The sequence below is a fragment of the Chiloscyllium plagiosum genome, chromosome 4 (genome assembly GCF_004010195.1).
Source record: "Chiloscyllium plagiosum isolate BGI_BamShark_2017 chromosome 4, ASM401019v2, whole genome shotgun sequence".
NCBI lineage: Eukaryota > Metazoa > Chordata > Chondrichthyes > Orectolobiformes > Hemiscylliidae > Chiloscyllium > Chiloscyllium plagiosum.
In genome coordinates, this window is record NC_057713.1 from 62,518,706 (window position 1) to 62,534,117 (window position 15,412).

Sequence of the window (15,412 nt, forward strand, 5' to 3'; positions counted from 1 at the left end):
CAGCAGCAGTGGGAGCGTCAGCAGTCTTGGGGCCGTCAGCAGCAGTGAGGGCGTCAGCAGCAGTGGGAGCGTCAGCAGCAGTGGGAGCGTCAGCAGCAGTGGGAGCGCCAGCAGTCGTGATGGCGTCAGCAGCTGTGAGAGCGTCAGTAGAAGTGTGAGCGTCAGCAGCAATGAGGGCATCAGCAGCAGTGGGATCGTCAGCAGCAGTGGGAGGGTCGGCAGCAGTAGGACCGTCGGCAGCAGTGAGAGCGTCAGCAGCAGTGGGAGCGTCGGCCGCAGTGGGAGCGTCGGCAGAAGTGGGAGTGTCAGCAACAGTGGGAGCGTGAGCAGCAGTGAGGGCGTCAGCAGCAGTGAGAGCGTCAGCAGCAGTGAGGGCGTCAGCAGCAGGTAGAGCGTCAGCAGCAGTGAGGGCGTCAGCAGCAGTGAGAGCGTCAGCAGCAGTGAGGGCATCAGCATCAGGTAGAGCGTCAGCAGCAGTGAGGGCGTCAGCAGCAGGTAGAGCGTCAGCAGCAGTGAGGGCGTCAGCAGCAGTGAAGGCGTCAGCAGCAGTGAGAGCGTCAGCAGCAATGAGGGTGTCAGCAGCAGTGGGTGCGACAGCAGCAGTGAGAGCATCAGCAGCAGTGATGGTGTCATCAACCGTGTGAGCCTCAGCAGCAGTGGGAGCGTCAGCATCAGTGGGAGCGTCAGCTGCAGTGGGAGCGTCAGCAGCAGTGAGGGTGGCAGCAGCAGTTGGAACGTCAGCAGCGGTGGTAGCATCAGCAGCAGTGGGAGCGTGAATAGCTCTGAGGGCATCAGCAGCAGTGAGAGCGTCAGCAGCAGTGGGAGCTGTGGCAGGATAGCCAGCCTCTCACTCTTTACCACCGGATGTACGAATTAATTATTCTCTGAGGAGATTTTCTATCCATAATGTCTGCTACAATGAGGCACCAGTCAACCACATCCTTAACCTTAGAGGTGGTGGCATTGCCTCCTCGCATTGTAATACCCAGCCCAGAGGAATAGTGTGGTGCTGGAAAAGCATAACAGGTCCCGCAGCATCCGTGGAGCAGGAGAATCGATGTTTTGGGCATAAGCCCTTCATTAGGAATGTGGAGGGTGGGGGCAAGTGGGCTGAGTGATAAACAGTGGCGTAAGTGTGTGGGTGGGGCTGAGGGGGAAGGTCGGTGGGATGGCGATAGGTGGTTGCAAGTTGGGTGTGATAATGATAGGTTGGGGGGAGGGTGGACTGGATAGGTAGGAGGGAAGATGGACAGGTCGGACAATTCGAGAGGGCTGTGCTAAGATGGAGGGGTGGATCTGGGATGAGGTGGGGGGAGGGGAGATGAGGAAGCTGGTGAAGTTGACATTGATACCATGGAGACCCGACACCTGCTGGAAAAACATCTCATCTTTTGCCTTGGGACCCTCCAACCATACAGCATCAACGTTGACTTCACCAGTTTCCAAATTTCACACCCACTTCCACCACTCGCTGATGGGCACCTCTTGGTTCCTAACATCAAGTTGAGGAGCTTCACCGGACCCCTTGCAGTGTCAGTGTTTCTGGGTCAGGAGGGGCGTGCTTATCTCCTCCTCCCTCTTGCCTATTTTTCTCCTCAGGTGATCCTCCAGTATGTCATCATTGGAAGAGGAGTCGCTGGTGTGTCTCTTTCCACTCTGCTGCTGACCAGTGCTGGCCCTGTGTGACTGAAGGGTTTTCCTTTTGCAATTATTCTTTATTACCTCCCACACGCATCCCTGTTTGTTCACTGCCTCTACCTTTGTCAACTTTGTATTCTCAGGTAAAGGTTCAGTTGGTTTATCACTGTCTGGAGGGTCTTTGTCTTTTTTTCTGTATGTCTTGCTTCCCTTCTGATGGTCGTTTACTCTGTGGTGTTATTGGAGGGTGGCATCCTACTGTCCTTTTAGGGTTCCACAGCTCAGGTTGCCAGTCTGGCCATCTGAGCACATATGCCCCCATCCCCATCTTGAACATGCCTTGTAGAGGTACCCTGCTTCCCCACACAGCTTCCAATTCTTGGACTCTTTGTCATCTTTTGTCAGATGCTCCTCCTTCTGACAGAGGGTCACTTGACAATCTGCTGCTCTGTGCCCTGACTTCCCATAGGTTTGGCACACCCTACGCTGCCCCACGTATGTCAGGTAGCCTCAGCTTCCTCAAACATGACGATAGAGTGCAGTTGAAGGATGCCACCACCAGCATCCGCCTTCACTGTCACCTTGACATGACGCTTGTTTACCCAGACCTCAGACGGATCCACTACATCACTACTACCTCCTTCAAGCTATACATACCTCCCAGGAAGATCAGGACATCTGTTGTCCACCTGTGGGGGCTGTATATATGGACTGTAACAACCCAGCTCCTCTCCACTTGGACAATGAAGATTGATGCCACAGACAGAACAGAGAGGGGACCCTCATCCTTTCTCCTCACATACCCCAGGTGATGTTCCAATTGCTTCACACTCTGGAAGGTCATGTTGAAATATCCCCACTGAAATCATGCAGTCATAAATTTTATTTTGAAAAACTATGCTTTATTCATCCTCTACTTGGAACCCACAGCAATCCTGGAGGATCCTCTTGATGACAAAGTTCTAATCGATCTGGGGAAGGGTCACTCAACCCGAAACGTTAACTCTGATTCCTCTCCACAGATGTTGCTAGACCTGCTTGATGTTTCCAGGAATTTCTGTTTTTGTTTCCAATCAACTAATGTTCCTTCTTCCACAGTCACCATGACTATGTTCCAAACACCCTTGCCTGAGGCTCAGGCACTTGCTGAGGTCATAGCTCTGGTTGGTTATACACTGAAATGGTCTTAGGCTGAAGCCAGCAAAAGGATCTGCCAATAGCAGCCCAATTCAACCAACAATCCTCCAACACCCAATTACGAACCAGCAAAAATGTCGAAATCCTTTGATGACTCACAACTCACAATTTACACTTGGTCTTAGCCAAAAGGCTGAGAAACAATCCCTGCAGTCATACACACCACATTAAACTCATAATCCTCATCAATTCCTTTAATTTGACTTTAACAAAGCAATGCTGGCTGTCCTTAATTAACCCATGTTTGTCCAAGTGATTACTAATTTTGTTCCAAATTGTCATTTTTAAATGCTTTCAAGCAATAATGTTTAAATAGAGTGAGGTGTTGTTGCTGGGTTTATCCAGTCACCATTTTTTTTTTAAGAAGACTGTAACATTTACGGTTCTGCATTCTATTCAATTTGTGCCTGTATCTAACGAGGATTATGAGAACATAGCCAATCCCTATAGAAATTATACATCTTTCAGTAGAATTGAATGTTTCTTTTCTATCCAGGTAATCAACTTCAAGTACAGCCAGTCTGTCAAATGCTCTGTGTATTGCTCTGACATTCATTCTAGTCCAACAGTTTTCTTCCATTATGTCAGGAGACATTGGAGAGAAGATCTCAAGGTAGTTGAGAGAATAGAAAAGGTATGATGCAAAGTTATAAAGTGGGTATAAGGAGCACAGGTTCAAACTTGTTAAAGGTAAACTTAAGCTTCATGTCAGAAAACTTTCTTCCCACAAAGACTACACAATGTATAAAATAGACTTCTAGACTGGTAAAAATGAACATCCTTTAACCCCTCCCCTCCACCCCCCCAAAAATTTAAGAAATAGTTGGATGCTGCAGTGGAGATGTTACTGAGTGGATACATTTCGATGTAACAAATGGTCTCAATATCATCCACTAACAATTCAAATAACATCTGGCATGATGACTTCAAAACTTTATCAGCCTGACTATGTTTGTTTTGTTGATCATCAGGAGATTTTTCTATTATGCGTTTCAGTGTAATCTCTCTATGACCAGGACCTTTACAGTAAATACAATATTTTGTTTCCTACTGTTTCAGTGTAAAACTTATGCGTGTGTGCTGGAGAGTCACCTCATGGGACTGACAATAGACTTCAATATGGGTTTTGTATGCTTTGATGCCGCATCAAAGGTAAGAAGTTGAAGTTTGCCTTTTCATTAGCAATGATTTAATTGGAACTTCTTTTTACTCAACATTTGAGCACAAGAATATCAATTTAATTTGTAAAGCTTTATCACCAAGCTGCCAAAAAAATGAATCAAGGTGCACTTTAATTAGATATCATCTCAGAAAATCCTTTGTGCCAGATATTTTCTGCCACATGGATAACTTAATATGAACAAATTCCCTATTGTATGCAAACTCTGAGAAGTCTGTATTTTTAAGTATATTTCTTGTTCAATGATATGAACGATGAGGGTTTAAAATATTATTAATGAAAAATAAATTACGTTACAAATAACGATAGGCAAAAGTGGGTACTGCAGATGCTGGAGGTTAGAGTCAAGATTAGAGTGGTGCTGAAAAGGCACAGCAGGTCAGGCTGCATCCGAGGAGCAGGAAAATCGACGTTTCGGGCCAAAGCCCTTCATCAGGAATTCATTCCTGGTGGAGGGCTTTGGCCGGAAATGTTGATTTTCCTGCTCCTTGGATGTTGCCTGACCTGCTGTGCTTTTCCAGCACTACTCTAACAAATAAAGGTAGCGTAGCAGTCAATGTGTTGTGGCTGTAGAAATGGGAACTTTTGGACTCCTGTAAACATTTCTGCATTGCCTCTGCAACTGGAGGAGTATTGTCTCAGAGTCCATGAGCTGGAGGTCGAGTTACAAATGTTGTGATACACCGGGGAGGGAAAGAATTACCCTTTACATTGTGGGTTTCTGATTTGCTGCATGATCAGGAATAGGAAGTGATGACTGAGGAAGTAATGAGTGAGGCAGGTAATGGAATCGAGAAGGCAGGAGCCTCAGGCTATGCAATAGTTTTGCAACTTGTATGGATGAGGCCAGGTCTGCAGTGTGGAAGGGCAAACTGGCCGAGGAATAGGAAACCATTTCAATTGGGTGAAATGAAAGGAATCCAGGAGGCGTCGACTGTATAGGTGGGGAAGTGAACATACTGCTGTGCAGAAGGCAGTGAGAAACTGCTGTGTTGCCTGCCTGATTCCTGCCTGTTCTGGACTGGAGAGGATTTTTGACTGTGATGAAGGTGATATGACTGTTGTGGTTTGCAAATGAAACAACAGTATAGTTAGAACTAGGAAAGAGGATCTGCTGAGGGAATACAAGCAACCATGATCAAATTAAACATCAAAACCTCAAATGTAGCAATCTTTGGATTATTACCTAAGCCATAAATAAATCAAAGTAGGGTAAATAAGATTAAAGAGTTGAGTGTGTGGTTCACAGATTGGTATGGGAGATATAGATTTGACTGGGACAAGTCGGAAGACTAATTGAGACTGGTTTCAACCGAAAGATCTCTTTTACACTGGTGAGACCAAACGCAGATTGGGTGATCGCTTTGCAGAACACCTCTGTCCTGACTGTAGGAATAACACTGATCTACCGGTTGTTTGCCATTTCAACAAATCACCTTGCTCTCACACTCGCATATCTGCCCTGGGCCTGCTGCAGTGCTGCAATGAGAATGACACATGCTTGAGGAACAAAACCTCATTATCTGCTTTACAGTTTTGAGGCCTCAATGTTGAATTCTATAACTTCAGAAACTAATCACATTATATGTGTATTCTCCATTTCTCTTACACTCTATTGTTTGTGTCTTGTTAACTCTACCTGATGAAGGAGCAGCGCTCCAAATGCTCGTACTTCCAAATAATCCTATTGGACTATAAGCTGGTGTCGTGAGATTTTTATCTTAGTAGAGAAGACCAATTCTTTCACTTTCAAACTTTAATTTTACATATCGCTGTTGCTATCGCCAACATGAACAATTCCTTTGTCTTTTGTGTTAGGCCTATACGCCGTCTGCCTCTTGCTCTTCCTCCACCTCTATCAAAAGTATTAAAAAATTTCCAACTCCTTTCAGTTCTGAGCAAAAGTCATACAGGGCTTAACTCGCCACAGATGCTGCAAGACCTGCTGAATTTCTCCAATATTGTCTGTATTTGTTTCAGATTTCTGGTGTCTACAATATTTGGCTTTTACATAACACAGCTGGAATACAGTGAACAGATTTGGAACAGATTTAGATGGTCTGATCGGATAGGCTATACAGTGGCAAATGGAGTTTAATTCTGAAAAGTGTGAGGTATTGTATTTTGGGAGGACCAACAAGATAAGGGAGTACGTTTTGAATGCTCATACCTTAGGAGCTAAAGAGAATCAGAGAGACTTTGGTGCATGTGTCCAATGATCCTTGAAGGCAGCAGGACAGATAGATAAGGTGGCTAAGGAAGTGTATAGAACATAGAATATAGAACAATATAGTGCAGAACAGGCCCTTCGGCCCTCGATGTTGCACCGACCTGTGAACTATTCTCAGCTCGTCCCCCTACACTATCCCAAAATCATCCATGTGCTTATCTAAGGATTGTTTAAATCTCCCTAACGTGGCTGAGTTAACTACATTAGCAGGTAGGACATTCCATACCCTTACCACTCTCTACGTAAAGAGAGTGTATGGCATACTTGCCTTTATTAGTCAAGGTGTTAAATACAAAAGCAAGCAAGTTATAATGGAGTTGCATAAAATGTTATTTAAGCCACGGCTGGGATATTGTGTGCAATTCTGGTCGCCATGCCACAAGAATGATGTGATTGCGCGAGAGAGGATGCAGAAGAGATTCACCAGGATGTTGCCTGAGCTGGAATGATTAAACTATGAAGATATACTAGTTAGGGAGTGTTTTCTTAGAGCATAAAAGGCTGAGGTGGTATCTGATTGAGGTAAACAAAGTTCGGAGGGGCGTAGAGAGAGACCCTTCCCCCTCAGAAAAGATTAATAATGAGGAGACTGCAGTTTTAACTTAAGGAGCAGACCGGATGTGAAGAAGCATTTTTTACCCAGAGGTTTGTAGGTATCTGGAAGTTATTGCTTAAAAGGATGATAGATGTGCAAATGTTCAAGTCTTTAAGAACTATTTTGATGAACATTTGCAATGTCATAGCCCATATATGGGCCAAATCCTGGAAAATGGGATTAGAATAGATAGATAAATGTTGACCAACTTGGATGTGGTGGGCTGAAGTTGAGGAATATAGGGAGGTAAGAGTCATAGCAGTGATATACCTAGCAGCAGCAATTCCAAATTCTAACCTAATTAAAGGTGTCAGTATCTGACCTAGCGGAAGGCATGGGAGATAGCCTCACCGGTGCTGCTTCTGAGGCATCCGTTCTTTCTTCTTCAGAGATATAAGAGCAAATATCTTGTGAGACAAGCCTCTTAGATGCCAACACCATTCTGCTTCCACAGGAACACACAGGAGACAAAGAGAGGAGAGACAAAGACATTCAGACATGTTAATAATACGTATCCATGACAAGAAACCTAGAGGGGATTTGGTAATGGTGGAGAGGTGCAGCAATGGACAATGCTTCTTGTTTGGTTTCCATATCATTGTGGTTTCAGCATCTTCACAGGAGTGGTCCCAGTATCACCTGATCCAGAGTTAGAATTCTGTTTTTTTTATAGTGGGGATTCGACCATCATCTTGATTCTCTCCACCCAACTGTGGAGTATTTTCTCCTGCAATTAGACAAAGGGAGGGACTAAGTTGGATGAAAGCGACTGACATAGCTTTTAGTGCTGGAGCAGGTGTGAAATGGAGCAAGAAGTAGATTGTACCAAAACCATACAGGGTTAGTAATGTGAAATTTGTGGTGGGTGAGAGCAAGTGAAGATAAATTATGTATGCAAGAGTGAGCAGAGGATCTGGTGAGAGGTGAGTACAGCAGCAGAGATACAATATGAAGTAACAGAGAGCAAATAGTGGCAAGTAACCCTGATGGTTCTGAGAAGGTGATTAATCTTCTTCATATGCTGCTGTGCATGCCTTCAAATGGCTGAGACTCCAACACTCTCTCAGATGACAACCTATGACCAGGCTGTCAGGGTCCATTATCATGGCTTCCTCTGGTGATCCTGGGGGAAGAGTATGGCCCTCCCCTGTGGTACCCTATGCATAAGGAACTCTACATCTCTGTCCACAAATTGGGACACCAACATGCTCCTTCAATGTCATGTCTGGGACTAATATCATGAACCCTGCAGGATAGCTTCAGACTGTCAGTGATAGTCTGAGTGTGCAAAGATGGTGACATTGACAGAGATGCCTTTCCAACCTGGGTGAGTGGTGAGTAGAGTCATAAAGATGTATAACACAGAAATGGATCATTCAGTGCAACTCGCCCATGCCGACCAGATACCCTAAATTAATCCAGTCCCACTTGCTTGCACTTGGCCCACATTCCTCTAAACCCTTCCTATTCATACACCCATCCAGATGCCTCTTAAATGTTGTTATAGTACCAGCCTCCACCACTTCCTCTAACAGCTCGTTCCATACACGCATCACGTAAAACTTTTGCCCCTTAGGTCCCTTTTATATCTTTCCTCTCTCACCCTAAACCTATGCCCTCCAGTTCTTGATTCCCCCACCCCAGAGATCATTCCTGATGAAGGGCTTATGCCCAAAACATCGACTCTCCTGCTCGTTAGATACTGCCTGACCAGCTGTGTTTTTCCAGCACCACACTCTCGAAACCCACAGGGAAAAGACCATGTCTACTCACCCTATCCATGCCCCTCATGATTTTATAAACCTCTATAAGGTCACCCCTCAGCCTCCAAGCTCCAGGGAAAACAGACCCATCCTATTCAGCCTCTCCCTATATCTTAAAGCTGCGACTCTGGCAACATCTTTGTAAATCTTTTCTGAACCCTTTCAAGTTTCGCAACATCCTTCTGATATGAGGAAGACCAAAATTGCATGCAATATTCCAACAGTGGCCTAACCAATGTCCTGTACAGCCACAACATGACCTCCCAACTCCTGTACTCAATGCTCTGCCCAGTAAAGAAAAGCATACCAAACGCCTTCTTCACTATCCTATCTACCTGAGATTCCACTTTCAAGGAACAACGAACCTGTACTCCAAGATCTTTGTTCAGCAACACTCCCCAGGACCTTACTATTGAGTATATAAGTCCTGTCCTGATTTGCCTTTCCAAACTGCAGTGCCTCACATTTATCTAAATTAAACTCCATCTGTCACCCCTCAGCTCATTGGCCTATCTGATCAATATCCCATTGTGCTTTCAGGTAACCTTCTTCGCTGTCCACTACATCTTCAATTTTGGTGTCATCTGCAAACTTACTAACGACACCTCCTATGTCCACATCCAAATCATTTGAAGAAATGTTGAAAAGCAGTGGATCCAGCACTAATCCTTGTGGCACACTACTGGTCACAGGCCTCCAGTCCGAAAAGTAACCCTCCACCACCCTCTGTCTTCTACCTTCGGGCCAGTTCTGTATCCAAATGGCTAGTTCTCCCTGTATTCCATGTGATCTAATCTTGCTAACCAGGAGAAAGTGAGGACTGCAGATGCTGGAGAGTCAGTGTTGAGAAGTGTGGCACTGGAAAAGCACAGAAGGTCAGGCTGTACCCAAGGAGCAGGGAAGTCAACGTTTCGGACATAAGCCCTCCATCATGATTCAGGGGCCTATGCCTGAAATGTAGACTTCAGGAATGCTGAATTTGAAACCACAAACAGATCAGCCATGTTATTATTGAATAGCAAATACTGAATGGTCTACTTTTGCTCCTAATTTGCATGTTTAACTTTCACTCCCTTCAATCCTGATGTACAATGCCAATGCTATGTACCATTTATACCAAGGTATCTTCAATAAATTTTCAAAGCTGCTGGGTTAAAATCTTGAAACTCCCTTCTGAACAACATTGTGGGTTTCCGTACACCCCAAAGAATGTACCGGTTCAAGAAAGCAGCCCACCACTAGCTTCTTAAGGGCAATTAATGATGTATCGTAAGTTCTGACCTAACCAGTGATGCCCATCTCCCTTGGTCAAATAAACAAAAATTGTTCAAGTTACCAATTGGCCTGTTCCTGCTTCTGATTTGTATGTTTGCATGATCAAACTCTTTTATATTGCGAATCATTTTCTTTATATCATAGTTTGTTAATTGAAGTTCATTACCATCTCAGCCAATATGAAAAATCAATAGTGAAAGTGTCTTAGCATTTTCTAATTATTTAAAGTTCAAATCCATTCACATGTTCCATTTTGAAATATGGACACAAACCAGTCAGTTTCTTTTTATATAGAACAGAAATACTTGCACTGTTTGTGAACCTGTGAAACTTACTCACGGAGTTTCAATTCAACGTGTTCATTAAAGTCATATATCATTATCTGACACAGACATCTCACAGGATAAAAACAAAATGCTATGGATGCTAGAAGTCCAAAACCAATGCAGAAAATGTGAGAGAAACTCAGCAGGTCAAGCAGCAACGATGGAGAAAGTAATAGAGTTAACATTTTCAGTCCCATGTGATTTTACTTCAGTACTTACAGGATATATTTGTGTTATTCCTGCAGTTTGGGAATTGACATTCCCCTGTAACAAGGCTTGGGGAAAAGGCCCCAAGAGATTTGTTACACAGATGAGTGTTCCCCTAATGCTGCTGTATTATCACTGGCAATGTAAGTGAGCATATCTCTGTAAGAGCGAGAGAAATTTATATCCAAATTTAAAGAAATAGGCCTCAACACCCTTTCCTAAACACCCTCTTGCTGCCTTATTGAATTGTTAATCTAGTAGAAAACTAGCCCTAGAGCCACGAGAGATTCAAACTTGACAGTAGTTCAGGCAAGCTGTCACATTGTTTTTACTGACCAGTGAGATCAGAAGTGTTCAGCAGCAATCAGAGACCCTCTTTGTACCACACTAGTGGACAATGCGCCATTCTCTTTATTTTTTACTCTATCTTTTTTTAAAAAAGTCTCATCTGGATATGGATTGTACAGCTGTGTCACATTTCCAACATGTGCCTGGAGTATGTTTATGTATTCACAGTTGCTTCATAAACTGAGTGAGGCTATATAAATATTTGCAACAGTGAATAATTGTTGAATTAATGGGTGATATGATATTAACAGTACCCTCCAAATATTCAGAATCTTTCCTCGTTGGTATTTTATTTTTCTTAGTGACAATGAATCTTTCTCTTCACGCCCTTGTGACTATCAATGGGATAGTCACAATTTCAGAATTTCAGAAACCTTTAGGGCTTCAGTCAGCAGCTTTGATACTGCATCGCCTTCTGCCACTTGAACTATAATTTGAGCTCCATCTGTCTATTTGTCGATCTTTCTATTTCTGATCTCTTTCTGACAAATACAGGAAAATTCAGGGTTGTGACCAAGCAGCCTACAAATAATAACAAGACTTGGTCTCTGTGTTGCTTTTAGCTACGATGGCGTCGTAATAGTGGATCAAGAAGTCTTCCATATAACTTTCTGCACTCGCTCAATTTTGAATGCAACCCAGCAGTGGCTTAAGAGAGATAAAGTTAAACAGACAAAAGGTTGATAGCAAGCCAGGGAAGGAGAAAAGCTGGTAATGGGATGGCACGCTGGCTCAGTGGTTAGCACTGTTGCCTCACAGCACCAGGGACCTGGGTTCAATCCCGCCTTGGGCAACTGTCTGTGTGGAGTTTGCAAATTCTCCGGTTTCCTCCCACAGTCCAAAGATGTGCAGGTTAGGTGAATTGGCCATGATAAATTGCCTGTAGTGTTAGGTGCATTAGTCAGAGGAGAATGGGTCTGGGTGGGTTGCTCTTCGGAGGGTCGGTGTGGACTTGTTGGGCCAAAGGGCCTGTTTCCACACTGTAGGGAATCTAATCAAATCAGTCAGTAAAAATGGGTTGGCTGTGCTGAAAGCAGCCCATGGTATGACAGGGTTTGGGGTGTATGAGTGAGTAAACGACATGGAAGGAGGTGTTCAGATCATTGAACTCAATATTGAATCCTGAAAGCTATAGGTAAATTGGAAATGAGATGCTGTTCTTCCAACTTGCACTGAGCCTAATTGGAGCACTGCAAGATGGACCGGAAATGGCGGTGTGGGAACATGGTGGTGTGTTAAGGTGGCAGACAACTTGAAGCTCAGGATTGTTTTTACAGACAGAAATGAGGTGAACCTCAAATTGCCCACTCAGGCTGCATTTCATCTCCACATTGTGAATAGCAAATACTGCAGATAAGATTGAGCGAAAAGCAGGTAGATCTCTGCTTCACCCGGAACTACGCCTGGGGCCACAGATAGTGAGGCGGAAGGAGGTAAACTGACAAGTGTTACACCTTCCATGATTACATGGGAAGATGCCAGGGAGGCTTTGGGAGTGGAGAAGGAGTGGACCAGGGTATCCCAGAGGAATGTTCCTTGTGAAGTGCTGACAGGGAAGATAGGGGACTATACATCCTGTCATGACATTTTGCTGGAAGTGGTGGAAATGATAGCTTATGCTGCTTTGGATTTGGGTCGGGGTCCCTGTCATTATTGGGAGGGAAGAGAAGGGATGAGGTTAGATTTTCAGAAAATGGATAGGAAACAGCTAAAGGCCTTGTCAACCACTGTGGCAGGATATTTTCAGTAGAGGAATTAGGTGAAGATTTCTGAGGTCTGTCTGTAGAAGGGGGCATCAGCACAACAGATGTGATGGAGACTGAGAAATTGGGAGAATTGAATGGAATGTTTATCGGAAATGGGATGTAAGGGTGTATGGTTCAGGTAACTGTGGGAGTCAGTGTACTAGATATCGGTGGCCAATTAATTATTAATGAAAGTTGCAATCTCTGCAAAAATTAACCAATTTAGATTAACTACTTTGAGGCAAGGATGACCATTCAACCTCTAATAACAAACCAATAAACCTGCATGATGAGTATAGTAAAATCATATTCAATTATTGCGTCTTAGAACATAGAACAGTATAGCATGGTACAGGCCCTTCAGCCTCGATATTGTGCTGAGCATTTATCTTAATCAAAGATCAATCTAACCTACCCACCCCTCAATTTACTGCCCTCCATGTGCTTGTCCAGCAGTTGCTTAAATGTTCCTAACGTCTTTGAATCTACTACCGCCGCTGACGGTGCATTCCATGCATCCATCACTTTGCTCAATCAACCCTTGACATCTCCCCTGTACCTTCCTCCAATCACCTTAAACTTATGACCCTATGTGACAGCCATCTCTGCCATGAGGGAAGAGTCTCTGGCTATCTATTCTATCTATACTCTCATTATCTTGTACACCTCTATCAAGTCACCTCTCTTCCTTCTTCTCTCTAGTGTGAAAAGCCCTAGCTCACTCAACCTCTCTTCATAAGACAAGCCCTCCAATCCAGACAGCATCCTGGTAAATCTTCTCTGCCCCCTTTCAAAAGCATCTGCATCCTTCCTATAATGAGGCGACCAGAACTGGACACAATATTCCAAGTGTGGTTTAACCAGTGTATAGAACTGCAGCAAAACCTTGTGGTTCTTAAACACAATCTCCCATTAATGAAAGCCAAAACACAATATGCCTTCTTAACAGCTCTATCAAGTTGGGTGGCAACTTTGAGGGATTTATGTAGGTGGACGCCATGATCCTGCTGTTCCTCCACACTGCCAAGAATCGTGTCTTTAACCCTGTATTCAGCATCAATTTCAACTTTCCAAAATGAATTGCTTTGCATTTATTCAGGTTTAACTTCATCTGCCACTTCTCAGCCCAGCTCTGCATCCTGTCAATGTCTTGTTGTGGCATGCAACAGCCCTCAACACTATATACAGCCCCACTGACCTTTGTGTCATCGGCAAATTTACTAACCCATCCTTTCACTTCTGCATCCAAGTCATTTATAAAAATTACAAAAAGCAGATGCCCAAGAACAGATCCCTGCAGAACACCACAGGTCATCGACCTCCAGGCAGAGTACTTTCTATCCAATACCATTGGCTGTCTTTTTTCAGCCATTTCTGTCCTGGGGAAAAGTCTCTAGCCATTTCTGTCCTGGGGAAAAGTCTCTGGCTATTTACTCTATCTATGCCTCTCATTACCTTGTCCACCTCTATCAAGTTACCTCCCTTCCTTCTTCTCTCCAGTGTGAAAAGCCCTAGCTCACTCAACCTTTCTTCATAAGAAAGCCCTCCAATCCAGGCAGCACCCTGGTAAATGTCCTCTGCCCCCTTTCGAAAGCATCTGAATCCTTCCTATAATGAGGCGACCAGAACTGGACACAATATTCCAAGTATGGTGTAACCAGGGTTTTATAGAGCTGCAGCAAAATTTCCCTGTATCCCATATCTCCTGACTTTCTGAATAAGCCTACTATGGGGAAACTTGACAAAGGCCTTACTGAAATCCATATACACCACATCCACTGATCGATCTTCATCAACTTGTCTCGTCACATCGTCAAAGAGCTCAATAAAGCTTGTGAGGAATGATCTACTCCTCACAAAGCCATACTGACAACCTTTCATCCAACTATGTTTTTCCAAATAGTCATAAATAATATCTCTCAGAATCCTTTCCAACACCTTGCTTACCGCAGACGTAAGACTGACTGGTCTGTAATTCCCAGGGATTACCCTGTTCCCTTTCTTGAACAGAGGAACAGTATTTGCCTCTCTCCAATCATCCGGTACTCCTCCCATGGAGAGTGAGGATGCAAAGGCACAGCAATCTCATTTCGTTTTTCCCACGGTAACCTTGGATATATCTGATCTGGCCCTGGGGACTTATCTATCTTGATGCTTCCCAGAATTTCCAGCACATCCACTTTCTTAATGTCAATTTGTTCAAGCCTATTAACCTGGACCATAGTGTTCTCACCTTCAACAAGGTCCCTCTCTCTAGTGAATACTGAAGCCTTCCCTACTTCTTCAGACTCCAGACACAAGTTCCCTCCACCATCCCTGATCGGCCCTACCCTTTCTCTGATCATTCTCTTATTCCTCACCTAAGTGTAGAACGCCTTTGGGTTTTTCCTAATCTTTCCCACCAAGGCTTTTTTGTGCCCCATCCTAGCTCTCCTCAGTTCAATTTTGAGTTCTTTCCTAGCTACCCTGTAATCCTCTAAAGCTGTGCCACATCCTTGCTTCCTCAACCTTAAGTAAGCTTCCTTCTTCCTTTTGACGAGAAGCTCCTCTTCTCTTATCATCCAAGGCTCCTACACCTTACCATTCCTTGCCTGTCTCAGTGGGACAAAGTTATCCAACACTCACAACAAGTGCTCGTTAAACAGCCTCGACATTTCTGTTGTGTATTTCCCGTAGAATAATTGTTCCCAATTTATACAGCCCAGCTCCTGTCTAATAGTAGGATAATTTCTCCTCCCCCCAATTAAATACCCTCCCATACTATCTGTTCTTATTCTGAATTAGTGGTACTGGAAAACACAGCAGTTCAGGCAGCATCTGAGAAGCAGTAAAATCGACGTTCGGGCAAAAGCCCTTCATCAGGAATACAGGCAGAGAGCCTGAAGGGTGGAGAGATAAATGAGAGGAG

The 15,412-nt window shown here is 44.1% G+C and overlaps 1 protein-coding gene across 6 annotated transcripts in view; it reads left to right on the plus strand.

The window, feature by feature from the left end:
• The window catches only part of sntg1 (syntrophin, gamma 1), a 517,427-nt gene that overhangs the window by 483,052 nt on the left and 18,963 nt on the right, over positions 1–15,412 (plus strand). For all 6 annotated transcript variants that reach the window (XR_006311406.1, XM_043688307.1, XM_043688306.1 and 3 more), the window contains one exon: positions 3,895–3,987. Coding sequence is in view for 5 of the 6 variants with exons in the window: in XM_043688307.1 (XP_043544242.1) it covers positions 3,895–3,987 (93 nt within the window). In the remaining variant the exon portion in view is untranslated. The remainder of the gene's footprint in view (positions 1–3,894; positions 3,988–15,412) is intronic.